The following is a 24,147-nucleotide window of genomic DNA, read 5'->3' as shown; positions in this document are numbered from 1 at the left end:
CTGGAGAAAGGATCAAAAGGGCAAAAAAGTTGTCTCCAACTCCAGTCCTGCTTCCAGGAGAGGAGGAGGGCAATCTAGCCATGAATTGCTGAGGTACCCCCAACCACTTGTTTGTCATGTGCATGCTTACATTTGGTTCTTGTTTGGACTTTTTGTGTAGAAATATCTCCCTCTCCCCCGCCTTTGAGATGTGACACAATTGCAGTACCATCTCTGTGTCCATGCAGGATAATATTATTATTATGAGTGCAATGTCTTTACACTAGATTACTTTGTGACCTGGGGGCACCAAGGTGTCAATTGACCCATGCTGGCAAAGAAACCAGGGACTGGTGGTCTCCTCAAACTGGCACAAGAGCCAAGATCCTCAAAGCCTAAATAGTTCTGAGGCCAATGTAACTGGCAGGAAATCTCAAACAATGATTCAGTGAGCCAACGCACAAAAAGCAAAATCCTCTATCAGCAGAGGACGAGAAGCGCATCTACACGGGATGGGGTTCCCACGTACGTCTCCCCCAATTAGTCAGACTTAAGCAAGGGTGAGAAATGACAGACACAGGGCACGCAGTGCAGGCCAGTGCAACATTTAGTGTGTCCAGCCATGAGGCTGCCCCACCCATGAGACTGTCCCACACCATCCCTAAAGTAGGGGACTAGGAGCTGCAGCTGCCAGGATAGATGGAAGCTGCTTTTCTGCACCCCAGGAGCAGGGTGACCAGATAGCAAGGGTGAAAAAAATCGGTGGTGGTGGTGGTGGTGGGGTAATAGGACCCTATATAAGAAAAAGCCCGAAATATCAGGACTATCCCTATAAAATCGGGACACCCTACCCCAGAGTATCGGACAGGGAGGGCTTGTGTGCGGTCACATAGACCCCTCTGGATGCACGGTTCCCTGCGCTAACTGGCCTGTGAGAGGCTTACAGGCAGCAGCAGTGGGAGGGCCAGAGCACAACGCCTATGGCCGGAGCTATTCTCCCGATCCCTGCGGAACAGAAGCCAACTCAGTGCACGTGGCCGGGCGGGGAGGAGCGACCAGCGGAGCCGCCGGTAGCTGCAGTATGGCGCCCCCGTCCCCGGTCGCCAATCCCAGGGTCTTCTTCGATGTGGACATCGGAGGCGAACGCGGTGTGTGAGGAAATGGAAGGTCCCCGGGCAGGGGGGGCGCGAGAGGGACCGTTCCCGGGAGGGGCGGCGATGGAACGCTGCCCTAGAGAACGGGCGCGAGAGCCCGGGGAAGGAACGTTGGCGGCCGCGACGGCGTAAGGGTCTCCGCTGCAACCCCGCGGGGCGAGTCCGTGCAGCGCGCCGCGGCTGCCGCTCGCCAGCCCCCTCCCCCGGAGGGCGGGGTAGAGAAGGGGCAGCAGCAGCCGCGGTTCCTGCGCGCCTTGCTCGGGGCCCCGGGTGACTCTTGTGCAGCCCCCGCCCCAAACTGCTTTGTGTTTGTAGCGCGTCGGGCTGGGAGTCCCGGTACGGGGAGCGGAGGGGGCTGGTCCCGCGAGCCTGGCGGGGGCTCCTGTGGGGAGTCCCCTCTCATCCGAGAAGGGATTTGTGGCTGTCACGGCACAGCCTGCCTGCTGGCATCGCGGGGTCTGCGTGCACTTGCCCCGCCCTGTGCAGGCCCTGAGCGCTCCGAGCCCAGCCCTCTGTCGGGGCCTGCGTGCGGTGCGCAGGGGCGACACTGCTTCTGGGACAGCCCTGAGAGCCCTATCTGGGGACATGTCTACACTACAGTCCTAAGTAAGGAACATAGGTTGACTTACAGCCGCTGCAGTAATTATTGTGGTGGCTGGTGGCCACGTTATTCTCCTTCTGTCCTTGGTGTGCGGCCTCACCAGGAGCGCTTCCAGTGCCTAGAGAGGAGCGGTGGGGGATGCGGGGCTGAGAGCCAGCTACCTGCATGGAGCCCAGCTGCTACCCCTCCACCCGCCAGGGGCTTCTCACCTTCAGGTGCCCAGCTTAGAGCTGAGACCCAGCAGCAGCCCAGCTGGGGAGCCAGGAGCCTGCTTTCTTGTCAATTTCAGGGCTCCCAGAACCCTGAATTGGACAAGACAGCCAACAGCCAATGCAAGGAATGCAGTGTCTCTACACAGATACTATGTATACCAACCTAAGCCTCTTGTGGAGGTGTTGGTTTAGTTGCTGTAGTAGGGCACTTACATCAGGGGGAGGAAGCCTGTAGTGTAGACACTGACATAGTTAGGCCAGCATAAGCTGCCTATGTTGACCTAACTCTATAGTGTAGACCAAGCCTGGGCCACACAGGCAGCCAACCAGCATTTATGTTCTATACAGCTCTGAATCAGCCACATTGAGTCCAGCAGCTTGCCAGCCATGATCACAAACTGCTCTTCTCTATACCAGACTTGGCTGATGTGACTTCTCCCCCACACCTCCAGTCCTGAACTTTCCCAAACCCTGGTGCTCTGCAACATTGAAAGGAATACAACTATCTGCTCCTTTAAAGAGACAAATCCCACCAGCTTGCCATGTTCACTGGCGTTAACATTCACTTTAATTTAAACACGTGCTGTTGGTTTAGATTAACAGTAAAGCATGTTTATTAACAAAAGAAGATAGGCTTTTAAGTGAGTTCAAGAATAAAAGTTAGAAATGGTTACAAGCAAAAGTGAAAACACATCTAAAAGTCTAAAACATAATTTAGCAAGGTACAGGCTTTGTTCAAGCAGGTACCTCATCTGTAGCGAGTTTCTAGAGACTTCAGTGCCCACCTTGGTTGAAGGACCTCTCTTTCCAAGCTTCCAAGAGCTCTGCTCCCATGTGTCTATCTAATGATGGACACAAAGATGGTTTCGGTTCTTGCTTATATCTTCCAGAGTTAAATAACTTTGTTTCAAGAGACCTGCTGACCTTCCTCCCCCCCCCCCCATTCTATGATCTTCCCATTTCATTGCTGAAATACCACCCAGTCTGGGTCATACACTGTAGCACACACGATTGTTTTGACTTTGGATATGTGCCCCAGAGGGACTATTAGTGTCAACGTGCCATGTTCCATCTTGTTTAGAGTGATCCTCTCAGCTGGATAAAGTCTAGTAGCCCCTGATTCAAAACTTCATGTCACTTTATTGACGTTTTTTTTTTTTTTAAAGTGCCATGGCACAGTCATAGCGAAACAGGACATAAGTTGGCTGCTGCTGCAAAAAAGGAAAGTTGCTGCTAGAGGGAGGAATAAGTGGTGGTAGCGGGGAATGATTCTTCATAGGTATTTTTGCCTCCAAATGCGTGTTAGTCGATGACCTCTTGAGATCATGGGTTTCACTGAAGTAGAACTTTCAAAAGCTACCTCCAACTTGTGTAAAACACATCAACAAAACAAAACACACCAACAAACAAACAAACCAACAAACAACAACAACAAAACCAACCAACAAACAAACAACTCTTGGAAAAACAACAAGGAGTCTGGTGGCACCTTAAAGACTAACAGATTTATTTGGGCATAAGCTTTCGTGGGTAAAAACCTTACTTCTTCGGATGCGGATGAGGTTTTTACCCACGAAAGCTTATGCCCAAATAAATCTTAGTCTTTAAGGTGCCACCAGACTCCTTGTTGTTTTTGTGGATACAGATTAACACGGCTACCCCCGATACTTGAACTCTTGGAAAATTTAGCTTTTCAAGATTTAGGTAAAGATAGACATTTCCATATTATCAGAATTTCATGTGTGATTTATTTAACGGTAATATTGAGAATAAAAAAGGTAAAAGTAAGCAATTCTTTAATAAATGCTAAAACCAACTTACTGAATTACAGTTTCAAACATTTTAATTTACTTTCACTCCCTTATTAGATTTAATGTTCATATATTTAGCTTTCATACACAAAATTATGTTAAGAATTGCCTTACTTGGAAGTTGTCTAATTGACTGTCAGATTGATGAGAAAACAGCAGCAACACTGACAGTTAACAGCTGCTTGGAGTGGAATCATTGTAAGAAGGCAGCTTTGTGAAATTAGATTAATGCTTTATGGATTTGTTTACCAATTGAGGTTTCATTTTTAAGTAAAAACATTTGTAGCATCTAAGAGTAGATGTTTTTTAAAGGGAAACTGTAGTTCCGTTCAGTGATTGTCCACATACATAAAAGTGGTATTGCATATAAATTTCTGTGGGATTGAAGTCTAAGTATGGAGATTAGGGCTGGTCAAAAAAATTCCATTTATACTATTTTTCAATGGAAAGAGGTTTGAATTTTTTTTTTTTTTTCACAAAAAGTGTTCACTTTCTGTGGAAGATTTTGTTTAAAAAAATATGAATGGCTGAAAAACAACCCTGCATGGCCACCCTGGTTTTGAGCCAAAATATTTCGGTTTTGATATTTCAACAAAAGTAGTTATCTTCCATGGAAAATGACAATGAAAAAGAAAAAGCAGTTGAAATTTTCCATGAAGCAAAACTCTATTTCCCCAACCAGTTCTAACAAGAATACATGCTGCACAAATGTGGTGCACTTTTAAGTCTATGCGAGTCCTGTGAGTATATCCAAGGGCAGAATTTGACTCATATAATATATGTGTGGATTGTTTTCAAATAGTTTTTAGACACATCTGTCATTGTCTCCCCCTTAACCAGTTCCCCCTTAACCAGTTTTTCACTGACTGTATCTATGGTAACAAACATTGTAGCTGTAATTCACTAGCTCCACCCATGGTAGCAGTAGGAGGGATATAGAAAATTGTATATTTTAAGAATTAGGTTAGTTGACTCAACAGTATTTAAGCCATTGTTAAATCATTAATTCCCCCCTGCCCTCCGCCCCTCTCCTACACTTACAGAACTGCCATATAAACATGTTTGTCTTGAGATGGTGGGCTCTTCCACGTGTTTTTCAGGATTGGACTGAAATGTGTGTTCGTTCTCTTTCTCTCTCTCATATTCCAGTTGGTCGAATTGTCTTAGAATTGTTTGCAGATGTTGTGCCCAAAACTGCTGAAAATTTCCGTGCACTATGTACAGGAGAAAAAGGGATAGGGCCTACCACTGGAAAGCCTCTTCATTATAAAGGATGCCCTTTCCATAGAAGTAAGTTTGAATCATCTTTATTTTGTTGTTCTTTTTCCATTTTCTATGTAAGTTGCATAATATTAACAGTTGACTTCAAGTATTTTGAAACCAGTTTGATTTCAATATTGGGGTGGTAGGGATGTGTGTGGATTTCTAACTGTGATCAATACTTAAGTTATGGGCTGATCTGGCTTTCATGGAACTCGGAGAGTTTTCTTGGACTTTCAATATTTAAATCCTTTTGAGTTAGCGATTCAGAAAGGAAGAAAAGAAAACGCAGAGTCAAGCTACAGTAGAAATATATTAAGTGATTTAGCATAACATATGGCCTTTCATTAGATATTTTGGTTTAATACAAGAGTTTTCCGTTTAGAAAAGTAATGGATTAGAGAATAGTAGAAATGCATTATTTATCCCTCTTTATTTTATCTTTCGTCTACCTGGACCATGTTTTTGTAGAGAGTGCATCAATAGTTGGTAGTAGGCTTGCTCCAATGGCAGTAGTACAGCTGTGGGAGTCTTTCCACTGACTTCATTGGGCTTTGGGTAAGGTCCAGTATGAGCAAGGGATTTTCTTTGCTGCTGCTTACTAGTGTTTTTCTCCACAACAGCTGGTGGTGGAGGTTATTAGGAAGGACTGTCATTTGTGGACTGAATCCTGGTTTTGTGTGTACATGTTATGCTTTGCCAGAACATCCTGCAGTCTGTGCTGTAGGCTTCCTAATATGAAACTGCATTATAATAAATATAAAATCATTAGTTAATGTGAAAATAATTTTTTTATATCCCAGCTTCCTCTGTTGTAATTGTGGACTTTTTTTTCATATGTTGAGGAGATAGACTATTAAAGCTTTGAAAAATACATTTCTCTAAAACAATCATCATACTCCGGGACATAAGGTTTTTGAAATTATTAATACATTTTAGTTTTTAACTGTCATCCAAAAATCTCAAAGTGCTTTATGAAAATGAGATAATAATTCTTTACTCATGTTACACATGGAGAAATTGGGGCTCAGGGAAGTCAAATAGCTCACCCAAAGTCACGTAATCAGTGACAATCTGGAATAGAAAGACCTTCTGACACCCTGACCCCTGTTCTTTCACTTAGGTGATGCTGTTTGACATTTGCAGATATAAATGAATCATTTAACAAAATATTTTACAGAGAGTGATAAATAGGTTAAATGGTTTTCCAATTGAGGTGTGAGAGTCAAATGTTGTTCAAAAAGCTGAAAATGGATACATTCGACGGAATCTGATAACTAAGAAGTATTGTTCACTTTTGTTTGGGTATAACTGACTCGCCCGACTGTTTTGCTGATCATGATTCGCTCTCTGCATTACCCTCAAGATTACACTTCCGTTGTCCGTCCTTCTCTTGCATAAAATAATTGTAAAAATATGTAGGCTATAGATGCAAGTTATCATCAAACCATGCTATATGCTAAGGATATATGGCTTATTTCTGGCATTGCACAATTATGTGCCCAGTGAGAAATTTGATTGAGCGTTAGCCATTTTGCTTTTGCTATATTAAGCCACAAGAAGTCATGAATTTCTGGTTGCAACTATGGAAATGTTTAGGGGATTCAAATAATAAAGGAATTAAGGCTCATTTTGAAGAAGTGGGGTTGGTCTTCACCTTGAATGTAATCCTGCTTAATACTCTTCCTGCTTTGACACCATCTCTTATGACTCATTTTCTACTTAATAGTTATTAAGAAATTCATGATCCAGGGTGGAGACTTCTCAAATCAAAATGGCACAGGTGGAGAAAGTATATATGGAGAAAAATTCGAAGATGAAAACTTTCATTATAAGGTAAAGTAGTTAAAAATGCTAAATGGAATCAGTTTTTTAAATTAGGGTGGTTTGGTTCTTATTATTCCAGTGGAATTTTAGTATGCTTATTATGATCTATGATGATGTCGGTCTATGAGGAGGTGAAAAAAGTAGTAGTAGTTTTACCTGTAAAATATTTCAGTTTTAGGGAACAGACTATCACTCTTACAAAACAAGGGCAGCAGCACTTTAAATACACTTCATAATTTTAAAAATCATGAACAGAATGACATCATTAAATTGTGCATTGTGTACCTTGGCTGAAGGAGAGAAAATATTCCATGATAAAATTATTACATTGACTATCAGAGGAACTTTATTTCTGGAGCAAAGTTTCATATAGTGTTTTAGAATTAAATAAATCCTATAGGTTTTGTCATCATATATTTGTGATTTAAAACAAGGGATTTCTCACATTTAATCTTGTAAATTCAGAATGAGGAATCTGTGGCATCACATCTTTTTCCATTTTTTGGTAAATACTGGATTCATGTTGTCTTTGCAGAATCCAGCAGAAGCAAAATTTGGGAGAAAATATTTACTTCCATGCAAATATTTTCCATAACAGGAAAAGAAACATTAATAAAGGCCATCTTATATTCATGTTTTTGCACTCCTAAGTTTGTGTTAGTTGGAAAGTCTTGCTGTAAACAAAATTTGTGGTGTATCGGTGTGGATTCCATTATAGGTGCACATGCAGCTCATGCATGCAAGATGGGATTTTATTTTAAATAGAAGTGTCCATGGGAGCCATGCTTGCACCCAGTGCCTTCTCGTGCTCCTGTGCGAGAACCAGGGCTTTGGAGCGGAGCACGGAGCAGCTCTGGAGCAGTGGAGCTGCAGGTTTTTGCCTGGAGTGGGGTCGGAGCACAGCTCCAAGCCCTGATGAGAACATAAAGGGTAGAGTGACCATAACCCTCACTCAACTCCTTTTTACTGCCTGTGACAAAGAGATGGAAGCCAGCAAGTGTCTACCCCACTACTCCTGAGCTTCAAACTTTTTGGTGAAGAAAAAGAGAAAAAAAGACCCATCTACGCCTCCCCATACAGCAGGGCTCGGCACCCTGAACCTACTGTTCTGGTGGATTCCAAATCATCCAGGTTTAAACTCTTCCTGACCTGTGACAGATTTATCTTGCTGGTCAAAGGACATAGTCAATATCTGTTCTGTTTGAGGGGAAAGTCGCATTCCCAATAAGTATATGTCGTGCTAATTTTTCTCCTCAAGGACTTGCAAGTTGAGGGATGTACAGCTGAAACTGCACCTACTCGAGCAATTGATATATGCCACCGTGGAGCCTACCATAGTTCCAAAGAATGGGAAGGTTCATCTTCAGCGAGAGCTCCATTGAGTAGACACCACTCCACGGCATCAAGCAGCGACAGGAAAGAAAACATAGTCAAAAACTGTGCCAACCATATTGGCATTAGAGTCATCGACACAGGCACCAATAACTTTGTTGGCACTGGGGCTGGTTGACTCAGCACTGCCAAATAGAAGAGTTTCTCAATATGGGCAACCCAACACCAGCCTTTATACCAGAGATCCATGGTACTTACTGCACCTCAAATAATCCAGTCTTTCACACAGCTCTTTTAAAATCCCTTAGTGATTTCAACTTGTCGCCTGCTGGTGCAATCATGCTCTGTCTTCTCTCACCCATGGTATCAGTTCCTTAAAGGGCTACTAGGCAATTTCCCACCAATCAGAGGATGTATTTGTGCCATTTGAGCATCTGTCAGTATTCTTCCCTATGTTATCTCACTCTGAAGATGATCTTCCTAGTCGCTATCACTTGAGCCAGAAAAGTGAGTGGTGCTTCAGGCTGAATCTCCCTATATAACATTCCATGGGGACAAGGTGGTGCCAAAACCTCATCTGAAATTCATCCTTAAGGTAGTCTCAGAACTTCATCTGAATCAATTCTATCAAGCTGCTTGTCGTCTTCCTGAAACCACATTTGGCACCAGTTGAAAAGAAATTGCACATACTGGGTATGTCCAGGACTTTGCTTTTTTCACTGACAGGACCAAAACATTCAGACATCCCCCTCCTGGTATGTTTCTGGTTAGAGCTATTCCAAAGGTCAAGCCATTTCATCACAAGATATTAAAATGGAATACACAGTGCATTTCTTTGTATTTCCAGTCAGCTGTTTTATCTCTCCCACCAAACATCCAAACTCACTCCATCAGAACTCAAGTGACATCTTCTGCCTATTTCAGAAGTGTGCCAGTATCAGAGATTTACAAGGCAGCAGCATGGACCTTTGTCAAACACTGTTCTTTGAGCTTAGCTACTTGGTCAGTTGCCACGTTTGGGAGGACAGTCAGTATTCTACTGAGGCAGCTGAAACTCCTCATTGCCACCATCCTGAAGGGATACTGCTTGCCAGCCACCTACTGTTGGATCCACACTGACACATACCTCAAGAAAAAAGAATTGGGTACTTACCCTACAGTAACTGTGGTTCTTTGAGGATGTTCTTTCGAGATCAGTGTGGATCCCATGACATGCTCTCCATCCCTGCTTTCCAGAGTCCTCATCTACCATGGGCTTCGAAGTGTGAGGGACTCGAGGGAGGGTTGCGGCTGTCCAACCCTTTTTGCCCTCATACTGGAGCATGAGAATGCTATAAAAATCAGTCTTGCATACATGAATTGCACATGCACCTACTTTGAGATCCAGAGTGACTACGACTTCTTGAAGAAGCACGGCTTCTGTAAGGTAAGCAACCATTCCTATGTCGCAAGTCTATATTTCCAATATACATGAAACTTTTTGGCTGTCATTTAGAAAAAAGTATTAAAGAGAAAAAATCTGGATGGTGAAGCAAAATAATCCATGTGCTTACTTACAAGGAGGCAAAAGAATTGTAGGGGGAAAGTGTGTGATTATACAGCAATAAGTTTTAAAGTATAAGGCCTCAGTCCTGCAAACAGCATGGAAGTAACTCAGTTCACGTGAATAGGTGCATTAAGGTTAATGAGACTACTCATGTAAGATAAGTAATGCACAAGTGTTTGCTGGATAGGGTTTAAGAAAGTATTTAACAATTTCCTCTTAATTGCATTATTACTGAGTCAGTTACTGTATCTTGTTTTTTAAATGGGGCACAGAGAGCTAGTTTTAATGTCAGGAGATTGAATTAGGGAGCATCACATCAGGCACCCCTCAACTGATTTCTCCAGTTTTGGTTTAGATAGCATGGAGCTGAATGATACAGTTAAACAGCCAATGCAACATTTCTTGTTAACTGATTGGGTAGTGTCAAGTGCCAAATCACTAAGCTTGCTTGCAACCAACTATAGGAAATACAATAAAGACAACTGTCCTCTGATGTCAGAGAAGATGAAGCCAGTTGCAAATTATGTGTGGCCCTCAGGCCCCTTGCAGGTTGTCAATGTGTGCTTCTTATTTGGGGTACACTGGGTTTCCTAGTAGTATATCGTAGTAACCTTGTAGAATAATCAGATCTTACTTATATTTGCTTTGATGGTGTTTTCTCATACAGCATGATCGGGCAGGGCTGCTGAGCATGGCAAATGCAGGACCCAATACAAATGGCTCTCAGTTCTTTATCACAACGGTGCCAACTCCTCATCTGGATGGGAAACATGTGGTGTTCGGCCAGGTGATCAAAGGGATGGGTGTTGCTAAAATATTAGAAAATGTTGAAGTGAATGGAGAAAAACCTGCACAGGTAAGATCAGGACATCTCGGAGGACACTTGTTCCATTATATGGTGCCTTCTGTGAGAATTGTTTTAGTATTCTGTGAGAATTAATTTTAGTTGTGTTTTTCAGTATGATTCAAAATTGGTTTGCTTTGTTAGATCAAAACTAGAAAAAGTACAGCTTTTACTGAGCTTTGTCTTGCAGAACATGTAACATTTTCAGATTAGCTTTTATCTTCCATTGTAAAAATGATTTCCAGGCTAAAAGTCACAGGATTGGTAAAGCCTTTTACTAATCCTAAATAAAATATTTAGATCAAAGAAAGTATTAAAAACTGGAAAAGGGAGAAAAGTTACAGTATTTTGTAGTTAATAATTCTTAATACTCTACATGTGTAAAACTCTTACAAACGTTAACTAGTAATCACTAATCAATTTTCACACCACCTTTGGAAATGAGGGAGGAAGATAATGTCTCTGCACCTTGAAGGTATGAGAAACTGAAACCTGTATACATGAAGTTGTGACTTGCCAAAGGTTGCAGAAGGAGTTAGTGTTAGAGCTGAGTAGACATATGGAGTTCTTGGCTCCCATTCTGTGTTTAGGGGACCGGTGGGAGGGTGGGGGGGAGATAATGGTCTAACAGCATTGAGCAAACAGTATAATTAGTACATTTAACACGGCTATGTTAGGGGACTATGCCTCTTCGTCAAACATAAAATATGACCAATTATTTTTCATCATCTACATCCCCTCCATAATATCTGAACATTTTCCCTTGTTGTTGGAAAGGAAAGCATTTATTTTGCTACCAACCTAAAAATACACATGCTTTTCTTTTCATGTGTGGTAGCCTAGATGAGCAATGCAGTCATTCCTAGTGTAATGGCTTCTTGTGGTGTGATCCTGCTAGATTTTTACAAGCTAAGTGGTCTTAGGCTTGGTTGGTGCTTCCAAGAAACATAGAGCAGCAGCAGGAAGCGGTAGTGTGTGTGTGTCACCCTTTCACATATGACCTTGTCTTCTTCACTGCTATAATAGGTGGGTTTTTTTACCTCGGTAACTAACATGCATGAGCTATCCTGAGGTAAAAACACAATAAAAACTAGGCACTTTAGTTTTACTATGGGGTAAATAGCCCTATGCTTCTTCCAGTGGTTGAACTTGATGAGTTTACCTTGCAGTAAAACTGAAAATGAAGCTGATGAGTTTCATAAGGATAGTTAGAAGCAGCTGAAGTAGGCCTCTGAAATCTGTAGTTTGGGAGTGACAGGAGAACACTTTCACTGATCTTTTGGAAATACACAAGAACTAAAGCTTTCCGATTAGTGAATGGCAACATTGTATATTGTACGCCTCCTGTTTTTTACAGTTGTGCATTATTGCAGAATGTGGAGAGCTGAAGAAAGGCGATAACTGGGGCATCTCCCCAATGGATGGCTCTGGAGATACTCACCCAGATTTCCCTGAAGATTCAGATGTAGATTTAAAAGATGTAAGTGTTTTTTCTTTGAAGACCATTATTTTTCCTGTGCAATGATGACATTTACATAACCTGAGATATATGGTGATTGTTGTCAGGTTCACCAGACTTCAGTTTATTTTTAAGAAGTCTGTTAGGGCAAGTTAGATGTAATGATGGGGAATTTTGTGATACTTTTTTAGCTGCTCTTTTTAATGCTAACTATGATTTATTTTTTCCAGTGCACATAAGGCTAAAAACAAAACCTTCCACTTAGATGTTTTTTTCTATTCTTCCTTTATTTCTGCTACTCAGTTCTTCATTGTGGTGCTGTAGTGACAAGTTTCCAGAGGCATAATTTATATAGGATTTCATAGTATTAATAGCATACTCTGGAAATTATTTAACGGTTTATTTAGTTGCTTTCCATAGTTAGAAAATCATCTCATTACCACACTTTTCATCCACAAAGCAATTTCTAGGCATGCCCTGTGTAGACAGACAACACTGCCATTGTATTTGGCAGGATAGGCAGTTATCTGCCACATGTATAGTTTTATTGGGTCAGTGCTGCAGTAGACTGAACGGAAATACTTTTTTGAAACTGAACTTTTAGAAGTCTAGATTTTGCTGGGACATTGGAGTAGGCTGTTGCATGTCTGTGGCTGTGGTAAAGACAGTACTAATTGCAGTTTGTTAAATTACTGATACAGAGACAGTTGTTGACACTTGAAAGCCTTGTACCTTCTAAGTTGAAGCAGGAGTGATGGATTTAGAACAGACAGGCAGTTAACTATCAGCTTTACTTTATAGATCATGAAGTGGTTTGAGGGAAGGACAGAAGTGTGTTAGTAGTTGATTGTTGGGCCTATGCAGATCAAGTATCTGTGCCTTGAACTATGGGAAACAAAAGACAAAATACTTTTGGGAATGAGAAGTTCTTGGTTATATACCTGCATCACTAATAAATCTCTCTTTTTTTTTTTTATGGATACAGCCAAAGCTTCTGTTTACCTGATCCTGGATTAAGGAGGAATGAATGTTCATTCATGTAACTGCATTTAGGGGCAAACAATTAAATTAGTGATTGCATGTTCTCTATTGCTGTTATGTTTTGTTCTCTTAAGGTCCGTCCCCCTGATCCTAGAGGATAGGTCCACCAATGGCTATTAGACAAGATGATCGGGGATGCAATCCCATGCCCTGGGTGTCCCTAAACCCCTAACTGCTAGAAGCTGGGACTGGACAACAGGGGATTGATCGCTCAATAATTGCCCTGTTCTGTTCATTCCTTCTGAAGCATCTGGTGCTGGCCACTGTCAGACGACAGACCAATGGTTCATCCAGCTCCATATCCTGACCCAGCATGGCCATTCTTATGTTCTTACCCTCATGTACAACTCAATGGGAGTTTCATACCATTGATCAAGGAGAATGTGTTGCCCACATAATAGAATATTGTAGCAGTTTGAATATAGTTTTCTTTCAAAACTTGGACTATTTGTGTGTTTTTGGTGCATTTTGGCAATCTTTGAAAGAGAGTAGACTTGGGATCCTACTGTTAAATATTAAGTAGTCCAAAGACTTGTTGCAGCTTGGTATAAATTACATAATTTAATACTTACATTTTATAGGATTTTTTTCTCGTCTTCTCAATAGGTTGACAAGATTGTGTCTATAGCAGAAGACATAAAGAATATAGGAAATACTTTCTTCAAATCACAGAACTGGGCAATGGCAACTAAAAAGTACACTAAGGGCTTAAGGTAAGGGTTACTGCTATTGTAAGTCAAACAGTTGCTTTTAATCCATGGAAATGTTTAATTTCATGGAAATGTTAGCACATGGTAATTTTTAAAATAAACTTGTTTCCCCCCCCATTTGTATTTGAAAATGAATGTGTGATTTTTAGTTGCTCATTTAAAAATGAGTACATGCTGCACAAATGGGTCATCCGTGCACACCTTGGACGTGTTTTGAAACACCAAGAGCAAGGTCAGAAAGAATTGCTTTGTGTATTAATTGCTTATTAATTCCAGTCCTGCGCTCATTTTCACTTGGAAACACAAGGTTTTATTAGATACTCTTTTGCTTTTTAAAAATGTAAAATTTCATTTGGTTAGAAATCAGAAAAACTTTCAGTAAGAAACTTAGGGGACTGAATGGTTCAGGACATGTGACACCTTCCACCTCTAGGTCACTGGTATGAATTTTGTACAGATTTATAGTGACCAATAACCATTCTTGCTTGCTGTTCCAACAGTTATTCCCCCTCCCCCAGAGTCTCTGCAGTGTTTGCCAATGTCTCTCTACAACTTCAAATTTGGCCCTCACCTTCAAGACCCTGAACAGCTCTCTGCACTTGATTGCGTAGTCTCTATACTCCTTGTCATGCCTGTTGCTCTACTTACTTGGCATGGTCCTGCCTGTCTCTCTCAAGCAACTCTTCACCTTTTCTTTAATGCCATCCAAAGTTGTTTGGAATGTTGTCCTTGATCCTTGTGCCCAGGCAACCTTAGTCTCTTTCAAATCTTTCTGCTAGAGTGGCTTTCGGATGTCATTCCTACATTGATCTCTTCACCTGCATTCTTACTGATCATTGCTCACCAAACTTTGAATATAGTAACTTAAAATGCCACTGTCAAGTTAAATTACGTCTGACTTTCAACTTATTAAAGAGCTAAAATTAGTATAAGTAAAAGAGATGAGGATGAAAATCAAGTTTTTTTTGGTGTGCATTTGATACCACTGTGAAACCTGACTATATGCAGTACTAGCTGTGTTAGTCTGTATCAGCAAAAACAACGAGGAGTCCTTGTGGCACCTTAGAGACTAAATGCAAGCCTAAGTTTCAAGGCTAAATGCACCTTTGACTCCTTCCCCCTCCAATCCTCTACCCCTCAGGTGTGGCTGGCCCGCTGTCTCCATCTGCGTGATCAGATACACCAAACCTGAGTGGCATTGTCACCCCTTATGCTATGTTGCAAAGCCCAAAGCAGGGAACCAGTCCCGATCCCACAGGACAGGTGGGCTTGCTTTCCAGCCCTGCCCCCCAACAGAGCTCCCCGCTACCCTCTTTCTGTGACTTACCTATTTTTACCTGCATCCCTGCCATGAAACTTATGAAAAATGTCCATGACATAATCGTAAGCCTAGACATCAGTAAAATTGGTACATTTTAAATCGACAGGATAGGTCACTTGAGCTAATGGAGTCAGTGATAGCAGCCATAGGCTGTCATTCTGTGAACCAGCCACTGGAGGAGGATGAGACGCATTTTGCCAGAGATTTTCACAGATATTTGCTGACAACAGAGGAATGTTGAGGCTCAGGAATCTTGGGTTCCATTCCAGGTTCTGGAGAGGAGTGTGTTTTAGTGGGCAGACCCTGCTGCCCATTCCCTCCAGTCAGTCTTTGTCCCAGTCCCATCTCCTCCCTCAGCTTCTCATCCGAGTACCATCTCTTCTCTCCCAACCCATTTCTTTGCCCTAGTCCCAGTCTTCTCTCCTAACCACTCCCAGTCCACATCCCCCAGGCTCCCTCTCAAGGCTCCTCACCTCAGTTTCCTCCCATCCTTCTGACTCCTCATCCTAGTCTTCCCACCCTGACTCAGGCTTCTTGCCCTCCCAGTCTCCCTGTTCATGTGATCTTCATCAGTCTGTCTTCCACCTGTCCCGCTCTCCCTGCTTAGGCATGTCATCCAAGTCTCCCCATACATCCTTCTTACCCAGCCAGATCCAGTCTTTTCCCTACCCCCAGATCTTTTCCTTCTTGCATTCCTCTGCCCTGAGTTAGGTTGCATCCTCCTCTATGCCTGGTCAACCACAGAAGGAGCCTGCAGAGACTGTCTCTCTGTTCACAGTTCTAGTGCCTGTTGCCACAGCGGCCCATAGCAGCCAGGAGCAGCAATCACGGAGGGTCCAATTCAGCTGGTGCCCTGGATTGAAGCATGCTTAGTACAGATAAAATTTTCAGAGAATGTAGCTGTAAAAATTCTTATTAAAATCTCTACTGACCATATATGAATTGAGATTTTCAGAGTTTCATAGCTTGGCCAAATTTGAATGAATTTTCATGCAAAGGCAAAAAGCATGGCCTTGACACCTGGGAGATTTATTTCCCTCTTTCCCCAAGCCAAATTTCAAGTCTGCTCTAAAGCATTAGAGGTGCTAGAGCTATTCAGCAAAACAGTTGCAAGAATTTTGACATGGACATAACTGTACTTTAATCTCATTTTCAGAAATGGTTGAACCTTTTCTGCAGAAACTACAAAAAAATTCAGCCTGAGGCAGACACCTGGCATGGAAAATTTAAGCCCAGTTGAAGTTTACAAAGTATAAACAGTGGAAAACTGCTCTTATTCTGAGAACTATTGGGCAATCGGAACTATACATGGTGCTACCAACTCCACCTATCTTCACTTCCTGTCCTGAAACATTTGTGTGTTTTCGCTGGAAAATGGCGATTCGTTGAAATTAACATGTTCCATAGGAATGTGTTCGTTTCACTGACACTTTAAAACAGAACCCAGTCAGGTTTCCTGTGAAAAACCTGTCATGTTTTCTGCCCGCTTTCCTGCCCACCTCTCTTGCACCTTGGCACCCACCAAGGCTGCTCTTTGGTAGCAGTCCTGCGGAGCTGCTAGAGCTGGGATTTGCAGGCTCCAGCGCTCCCCACCCTGGTAGGCTGCTTGTAAGCCCGGTCTTCCAGGCTCCCTAGTAATTTCACCATCCCTCTTGCTGTCAGCAAAATTTTTTTGAACTTTGAATGTTTTCAAAAATTCAGAATTTTTCATACGAGGGAAAGTCTTTATTGCGGTCAGCAATAGTTCCAGATGCAAAATTGGATTAATTAGTACTACAAAGATGTACATGAATATACAGTCCTTTTGTTTACTAATTTTGGTATTAATTGGTTACTTCCTTGATATCTTTACATGTGTAGGCATTTAGGAAGTTGTGCATACATAAGAACTGCAGGATTGGCTGTCAGAATAGTGTCAGTTTTGTCTGAAAACTTTACATGGATTAGGGTTCTTCTGTAAGACCACCTGTTTCCTCGTGTAGTGCTGCAGAAACCAAGATGAGGCATTCTAATTAAATGTTCCGAGATTTGAATATTGTCAGAGGCTTAACTGTTGGCATAGGAACATAGCTTCCATACTGGATCAGACCGTGGTATGTCTTGCCCAGTAACTTGTCTGTGACAGGGACCCCTACCAGAGCTTTGGTGGGAGTATACAGAACAGGGCAATTATGGAGCGATCTACCCCTGGGGTCCACTCCCAGCTTCTTGGTAGTCAGAGGCTTAGGGTTGTCCCGAGCATAGAGTTGTGTCCCTAATCATTTTGGCTAATAGCCATCAATGGACTTATCTTCCATGAACGTATCCAGTTCTTTTTTTAATCCAGTTGTGCTTTTGGGCATCACAACATCCCATGATAATGAGTTCCACGATTTAATTGTGCGTTGTCTGAAATGTACTTCCGCGTTTGTATTAAAACTGCTGCCTATTAATTTCATTGGGTGACCCATTTTCTGTATTGTAAGAAAGGGTAAATAACACTTCCTTATTCATACTTTCCATGATTTTATAGACTTCTCTCTTATCTCCTTTGGTTGTCTCTCTTGTAAGGTGAACAGTCCTAATCTTTTTTGGTCTCTACATACCCTTGATCATCTTTGTTGCCCTTCCCTGAACCTTGTCAATTCCACTATTTTTTTTGCTTTGAGATGGGATGACCAGGACTGGACACAGCATTCATGGTGTGGGCGCACCATGGATTTATATGGTGGCATTGTTATATTTTCTGTCTTATTTTCTATCCTTTTCCTATTAGTTCTTAATATACTGTTAGCCTTTTTGACTCTGTCTGTGTATTGAGTGGAAGTTTTCAGAGAACTATCCACAGTGACTCCAAGATCTCTTTCTTGGGTGGTAACAGCTAATTTAGAACCCATTGTATATGAATAGTTGGGATTATTTTTTTCAATGTGTATTACTTTGCATTTATCAGAGTTGAATTTCATCTGCCATTTTGTTTCCCAGTCACCCAGTTTTGTGAGATCTCTCTAGCTCTTTGCAGTCTACTTTGGACTTAACTATCTTGAATAATTTTGTATCATCCTTACACTTTTGCCACTTCATTGTTCACCCCTCTTTTCCAGATCATTAATGAATATGTTGAACAGAACAGGTCCTAGTACAGATCCTTTGGGGAGCCCCACTGTTCACCTCTCCATTGTGAAAACTGACCACTTATTCCTACCATTTGTTTCCTCTCTTTCACCCAGTTACTGATCCATGAGAACATGTCCCTCTTATCCCATGGCTTCTTAATTTCCTTAAGAGCCTTTGGTGAGGGACATCGTCAAATGCTTTCTGAAAAGCAAGTACACTGTATTGACTGGATCAACCTTATCCATGTTTGTTGACTCCCTCCAAGAATTCTAATAGATTGAGGCATGATTTCCCTTTACAAAAGCCATGTTGGCTCTTTCCTAACAAACCATGTTTATGTGTGTCTGATAATTCTGTTCTTTACTATTGTTTCTTTGAATGGGATCTACTTAGCTAAGTCCCTAATGAATTTCAGTGATCTCTGCTCTCTTCTCTTCTTTGATTACAGGAAGCTCTAACTAAATTGAGCATACGTGAAATCTTTTTTTTTTTTTTAAGTCAATCTTGTGCTGATGGAAACACTGTTCCAAAGAGGAAGGTCTTAGAAACAGATGAATTGTGGAGTAGTCAGATTTCTTCTGTATGATCGTTTTGTTGCCAGGCTGACTTCCTTACCTCATCTGATTATGCTTCTACCTTGCCTTTGTCAGCTGCATTATCCCAGAAGATCTCAACTATCTTTGTGGTTCATGCATAGAGATGAAGTCACTGATGTAGTTGAGTCCTGACCCATGTTGACTTTGAAGTTCAGAAACAGAGCCTTGAACTGGCTATGACAAGTGTTGCAACTGCATGCAGTATCTTTGGGGAAACATATTGTATTAGACTCATGTATCACTGTGGGCTAAGGTTTGTATGTACGATTGTGTTTTACTCCAAGAAGGTTACCACAGCTCTTCAGGAACTAAAACAGTGGGGGTCATTAAAGAGAATCACTCAAGTTGTAGTCACCTCCAGAGAGGTACTACATCCTTTGGAAGTTTGCATATTTTGGTTCAAGTTGGGTTTCCAGAGTCTTGGAAGACAGGGCTTTTGGCATACAAAGGCTGTGTTTACCCCATTGCATGGCCTTCTTTCTGATCCAGCAAACGGACAGGATCATCTGTCCAAGGGAGGCCCCACAACCCTTGCAGAAGGGTTGGAAAGACAATGACTCACTAAGGCCCCATAAGACTGATGGGTGACCTTGGGTAAGGTTTTAGCATGCACATAGGCATTTTCACTGTCTTCTCTGTAATGCATTTACCTTAAAAATAAATGTGCTTGCTTCCAAAGAGCCATGTGGTAACTTGTAACTGCTGGCAAATACAATGTGCAGAGCCATTGGAGAGAAAACAATGGCCTTTAGGTAGTCTGGCTTGTTTACCCTGTACTGTGATATCCCAGGGAGCTGTGCAGCTTTAAAACCCCAGTCAGAAGGGAGTGAAACAAGGGTTCCTGCCCAGGACTGGTGCTGGCTGGAGACTTGACTTGATTGGGAATTCCTGGAGTGGACCATGGAGCCGGGTGGGGGAGATGTAGGTGAAGTTTCTTCAAAACTATGACACTAGCATCACAAGGAAATGGAAGTTATACCCTTCCTCTTTTCTCTCCACTAATTTTCTTATGGCAGTCTTGTTTGTTGGAGGTAAATGACTGCATTTTGCAAACTCTGCAGCTTATATTGTTTACCTGTACAGTCCCAAATACAAGAAGTTAAAATAATTCAGGTAGTGTAGTCAAATACTTGGAGAGGAGGAAGGGGCAATGTTGTGTAAAAGATGGTTATTTAAAATTGAGTGCTTTTTTTTTTTTTTTTTAAAACAGCAAATTGTAGGAAGCATGATAAGTTCAGTTTAATTCCTTTATATAACAATATAATGGGCATGGATGTTTAGAAATAGTAACCTAAGGTGGATAAGAGTACATGTGACTGGTAGTTCTTGCATGCACTTTCAGCAAGATAGCAAAGGGCAGAAAAAAGTTAATGGTGCAAGTTACAGTATATACACTAATACATACAATATGTAAATTTGTTTTGTGCAGGTATGTGGAGGCTTCTAAAGCCATAGTGGAGGAGTCAGATATAGCAAAGTTGAATCCTGCTGCCTTGACCTGCCTTTTAAATATTGCTGCTTGTAAACTGAAGGTGTCAGACTGGCAGGGAGCTATTGAAAGTTGTTGTGAGGTAAGCTAAATTTCATCTTTTGATTAGCAGAAAGTGATTTGGAAAATAAAGACAAGACTAAAAGCCTTCTTTCAAAATCAGGTTTGGAAAGGCTCATTTTCCTATAATAAATTAAAGGAAGATAGGCAAGTCTTTAGTGCAAACCAATTTTAATATACAAATTAAGTCATTTTTGGCAGGCTGTTTACTTGTTCAGAAAAAATATTAGTGGCGTCAAATCAATATTTCAGAATACAAGTTACTATTTATTGGAGCTAAATGCGAGCTGTGCATTTCCTGGGAGCACTATTAATTTGTATAGAACAATAGATTACATTATCTTTCAGAAACAAGGAATCTTTTTATAGTTGTGTAGCATTCAGCAAGTTTTATCCTCTTTGAATCAGATTTCTAGTTTTATTTTACAGGTTAATTGTAATGAATGGATAACTTTAGCTAAATGGTAAAGAAAAGGCAGCAATAAGAAATGAAAAAGCAATATAGCAAATTGATGTAAATTGGAAACAAAGTACAGAACATTAGTAGAGAAAACTGAGGAATTCAATAGGAGTTAAGTTTGAGGAACAAAAGAACACCTAGCAACAGTTATAAGCCCATAACTACACCTCTACCCCGATATAACACAAATTCAGATATAATGCGGTAAAGCAGTGCTCTGGGGGTGCGGGGCTGTACACTCCGGTGGATCAAAGCAAGTTTGATATAACACGGTTTCACCTATAACACGGTAAGATTTTTTTGGCTCCTGAGGACAGCGTTATATCGAGGTAGAGGTGTATTTGGAGCTCATAAATTGATAATGATGAAAAAAGGCAGAAGTGTTCAGTAACTGTTACAAATTTGGAGAAAAAAGCATAATGATGTACTCCTCATATAAAGATGAAGTATTTTCCAGAACATTAATAATTGAGGGCGTTAGACAACTTTTAGTAGGTTATTTTTATTAGTTGGTCCAATAAGATATTACCTCCCCCACCTTTTCTCTAACATTATTGCAGATAAACACTTTGAAATCAGCAGGCCCAGATAACTTGCACTCAAGTGCTGAAAGAGTCAGCTGAGGCAATCTCTGGTCAGCTGATCACTTTTGATAAATCTTGGATTGCCAGGGAAATTCCAGAAGATTGGAAGAATGCCAATATTTAAAGGAAAACACGATGAGCCTGGCTCATAGGTAAGCCAGCTTGCCTGACATCAGTCCTGCACAAAAGAATGGAAAAGCTGGTAAAGGATTCAATTGATAATGAATTAAAGGATAAGAGTAGAATTAATGCCAGTCAGTATGGTTTTCTTGTCAAACAAATCTGATTTCATGTTTTGAGATTACAAATTTGGTTGATAAATTTAACTACATAAATGTAATAAACTTTTGTAAGGCATTTGACTTAATACCCCATGACATTCTGATTAAAAAATTAGCAATTTAAAAATCAGAGCAAACATTAAAAGGACTAAACTGTCTAGCTGACATCTCAAAGTAGCTGTCAACAGGGAATCATCATCAAATGAGTGAGTTTCTAGTGGGATTCCATATGGCGTGGTGACAAGCCTGGTGCTAGTCAATATTTCCATCAATGATCTGGAAGTTAATATAAAATTGTTGCTGATTAAAATTGCAGATGACACAGATTGGCAAAATGGTAAGTGATGAGGACAGGGTAGTCCTACAGAGCAATTTGGATTGCTTGTAAACTGTCCCTATTCAAAATTTCATATAGCCAAATGCAAAACTATGTATCAAGAAACAAAAGAATGAGGGGCTGTATCCTGGAAAGAGACTCTGGAACAGGTTTTCGGTGTTACAGGAGACAAATAATGCAGCAATGAACTCCCAGTATGATGCAGTGGCAAAAAGAACTAATGCGATCCTCTGATGTATAAATGGGAGCAGTAGGAGTAAAGAGGTGGTTTTACTTCTGTATGTAGCACTGGTGAGACTGATACTGGAATATTTCACTCAATTCTGCAGTCCACGTTTTTAAAAGGCATTGAAAAATTGGAGGGGGTGCAGAAAAGAGACAGAATGATTTGAGGATGAGAGTTTATCAAAATGATTGAGAGGTGATTTGATTAGTGTACAAGTAGCTTCAGGGAGAGAAAATAGTAAGTACTCTAATCTAGCCAAGAAAGGCTGAAAGATTAAACCAGACAAATACAAATGAGAAATAAGGTCCAAATTTTTAATAGAAGATGATTAATCATTGGAACAAACTACCAAGGGAATTGGTGGATTCTCCATCCCTTGATGTCTTAAAAATAGACTGTATACCTTTCTGGAAGATACGGTTTAGCCAATCAAGTTATTAAACTCACTGCAGGGGTAACTGGGTGGAATTTAATGGCTTGAGTTATTCAGGAGATCAGACTGGATGATTTAATGGTCCTTTTTGTCCTTAAATATTCAATGAATCCATTATTTAAGTGGTTAGAAAATTTGCAGTTATCATACAAATCTATCCTTAATACCACCATCCCTGAATTTTTTGGAGTAGGAAGAGCTGCACCTGCTTTTGGGCTCACGCTGTAGACAGGGTATCAGCACTATTAATACACAAAACAACAATGTGCTAGATAAACCCTGTTATGGTTATACTGCACTCTATTGATTAGATTGATGGTGCTTTCATTTATAAAATTTGATTTGTTTTTAGGCAGCTTACTCTTAAAATGGATGGGTTGCCTATTTGTGTGTGTTTCAGTGCTCTTCATGTTAGCTGAAGGCTTTAGAGTACCCTGATGAATACTAAATCACTTTTATTCATTTTGCAGGCACTTGCACTAGATCCAGCAAACACCAAAGCACTTTACAGGCGAGCTCAAGGCTGGCAGGGAATAAGAGATTTTGATCAGGCACTGGTAACTATTATTTTTGTGGCTGTTGTTTTTTAAAGGATCAATAAAGCATCTACTTATTTTTTTGTATTTTTTATTGAAGGCTGATCTTAAGAAGGCTCAAGAGATAACACCTGAAGATAAAGGTAAACTGTGAGGTAGCAATGTGGCATCTATTCTCTTTAAGAGTCTTTTACATAGTATTACGTTAGTTCTGCAAGAGATGAACTAACAGTGGACCTGATAAGACTGAGGATTTTTCCTTTTGTGAGGTCTCTACTTTCTAAAAAGTGACAAAATTTCAGATTTTCAGAATCCACCCCTCTTCCTGTATGTGCACCTGCAGGGCATAGAATACAGAGGAAGTCTGCTGCTGATAGCTGTCACTTTTCGTGTGTGGAGAAAAGTTTTCTGCCTTATCACTGGTTTTTATAGAGGGAGAGGCATTCATCTCCTTGGCTCAGACAGTTCTGCTTTGGCAAGAACTAATTGGGGTTTGCGCATTCTTTATCCCTAAAAAAATCTGAAGTTGCTTTCTGGTCTGTTTCCATTTTCTGCTGCTTAACTGAATGTTACTCTTTGGATCAGGAATTCTGTCTCATTACTGTTTCCTACTTCCATTCCTGTGAGCTTATTTATCCTATTCTGCAACTGTATGGAAAAAACAGTCTGGGAGGATTTATTTCATTATTACCCAGCTTGATAACTACTCCCTGACTAGAATGCAGGCAGACACAGTTTAGCCTATGTAAAGCATAAAATAAAGATGGGTGATTGATATAGTGCTGTGGGACAACTATAGGGGAGGGAAAGCCATGTATTATGGTTTTGCTTTTTTTAAACAGCTATCCAAACAGAAGCACTCAAGGTGAAACAGAAGATAAAGGCCCAAAAAGAAAAGGAAAAAGCAGCTTATGCTAAAATGTTTGCTTGAGTGAAGGTTTTTCCTGTTAAA

General features: G+C 41.0%; 1 protein-coding gene across 1 annotated transcript; it reads left to right on the top strand.

Moving 5' to 3' along the window:
- Positions 1 to 1,033: 1,033 nt before the first annotated feature.
- On the top strand, positions 1,034 to 24,126 carry PPID (peptidylprolyl isomerase D). The gene is made up of 10 exons (XM_065404713.1): positions 1,034 to 1,127; positions 4,907 to 5,047; positions 6,747 to 6,853; positions 10,390 to 10,578; positions 11,924 to 12,046; positions 13,673 to 13,779; positions 20,219 to 20,360; positions 23,130 to 23,216; positions 23,296 to 23,338; positions 24,038 to 24,126. Exons 1-10 carry the CDS (start codon positions 1,061 to 1,063, stop codon positions 24,124 to 24,126), a joined length of 1,095 nt encoding a protein of 364 aa, XP_065260785.1. The 5' UTR covers positions 1,034 to 1,060.
- The last annotated feature ends 21 nt before the right edge of the window (positions 24,127 to 24,147 follow it).

The sequence above is a fragment of the Emys orbicularis genome, chromosome 5, assembly GCF_028017835.1.
Source record: "Emys orbicularis isolate rEmyOrb1 chromosome 5, rEmyOrb1.hap1, whole genome shotgun sequence".
Classification (NCBI taxonomy): Eukaryota; Metazoa; Chordata; order Testudines; family Emydidae; genus Emys; species Emys orbicularis.
This window is presented reverse-complemented; position numbering and strand designations above follow the sequence as displayed.

Excerpts from the sequence above, each read along its gene's own strand:
- PPID (XM_065404713.1), top strand. The coding sequence starts at position 1,061 with ATGGCGCCCCCGTCCCCGGTCGCCAATCCCAGGGTCTTCTTCGATGTG. Across the intron at positions 1,128-4,906 it reads GGACATCGGAGGCGAACGCG|TTGGTCGAATTGTCTTAGAA; the intron begins GTGTGTGAGGAA and ends CTCATATTCCAG. Across the intron at positions 12,047-13,672 it reads CAGATGTAGATTTAAAAGAT|GTTGACAAGATTGTGTCTAT; the intron begins GTAAGTGTTTTT and ends TCTTCTCAATAG.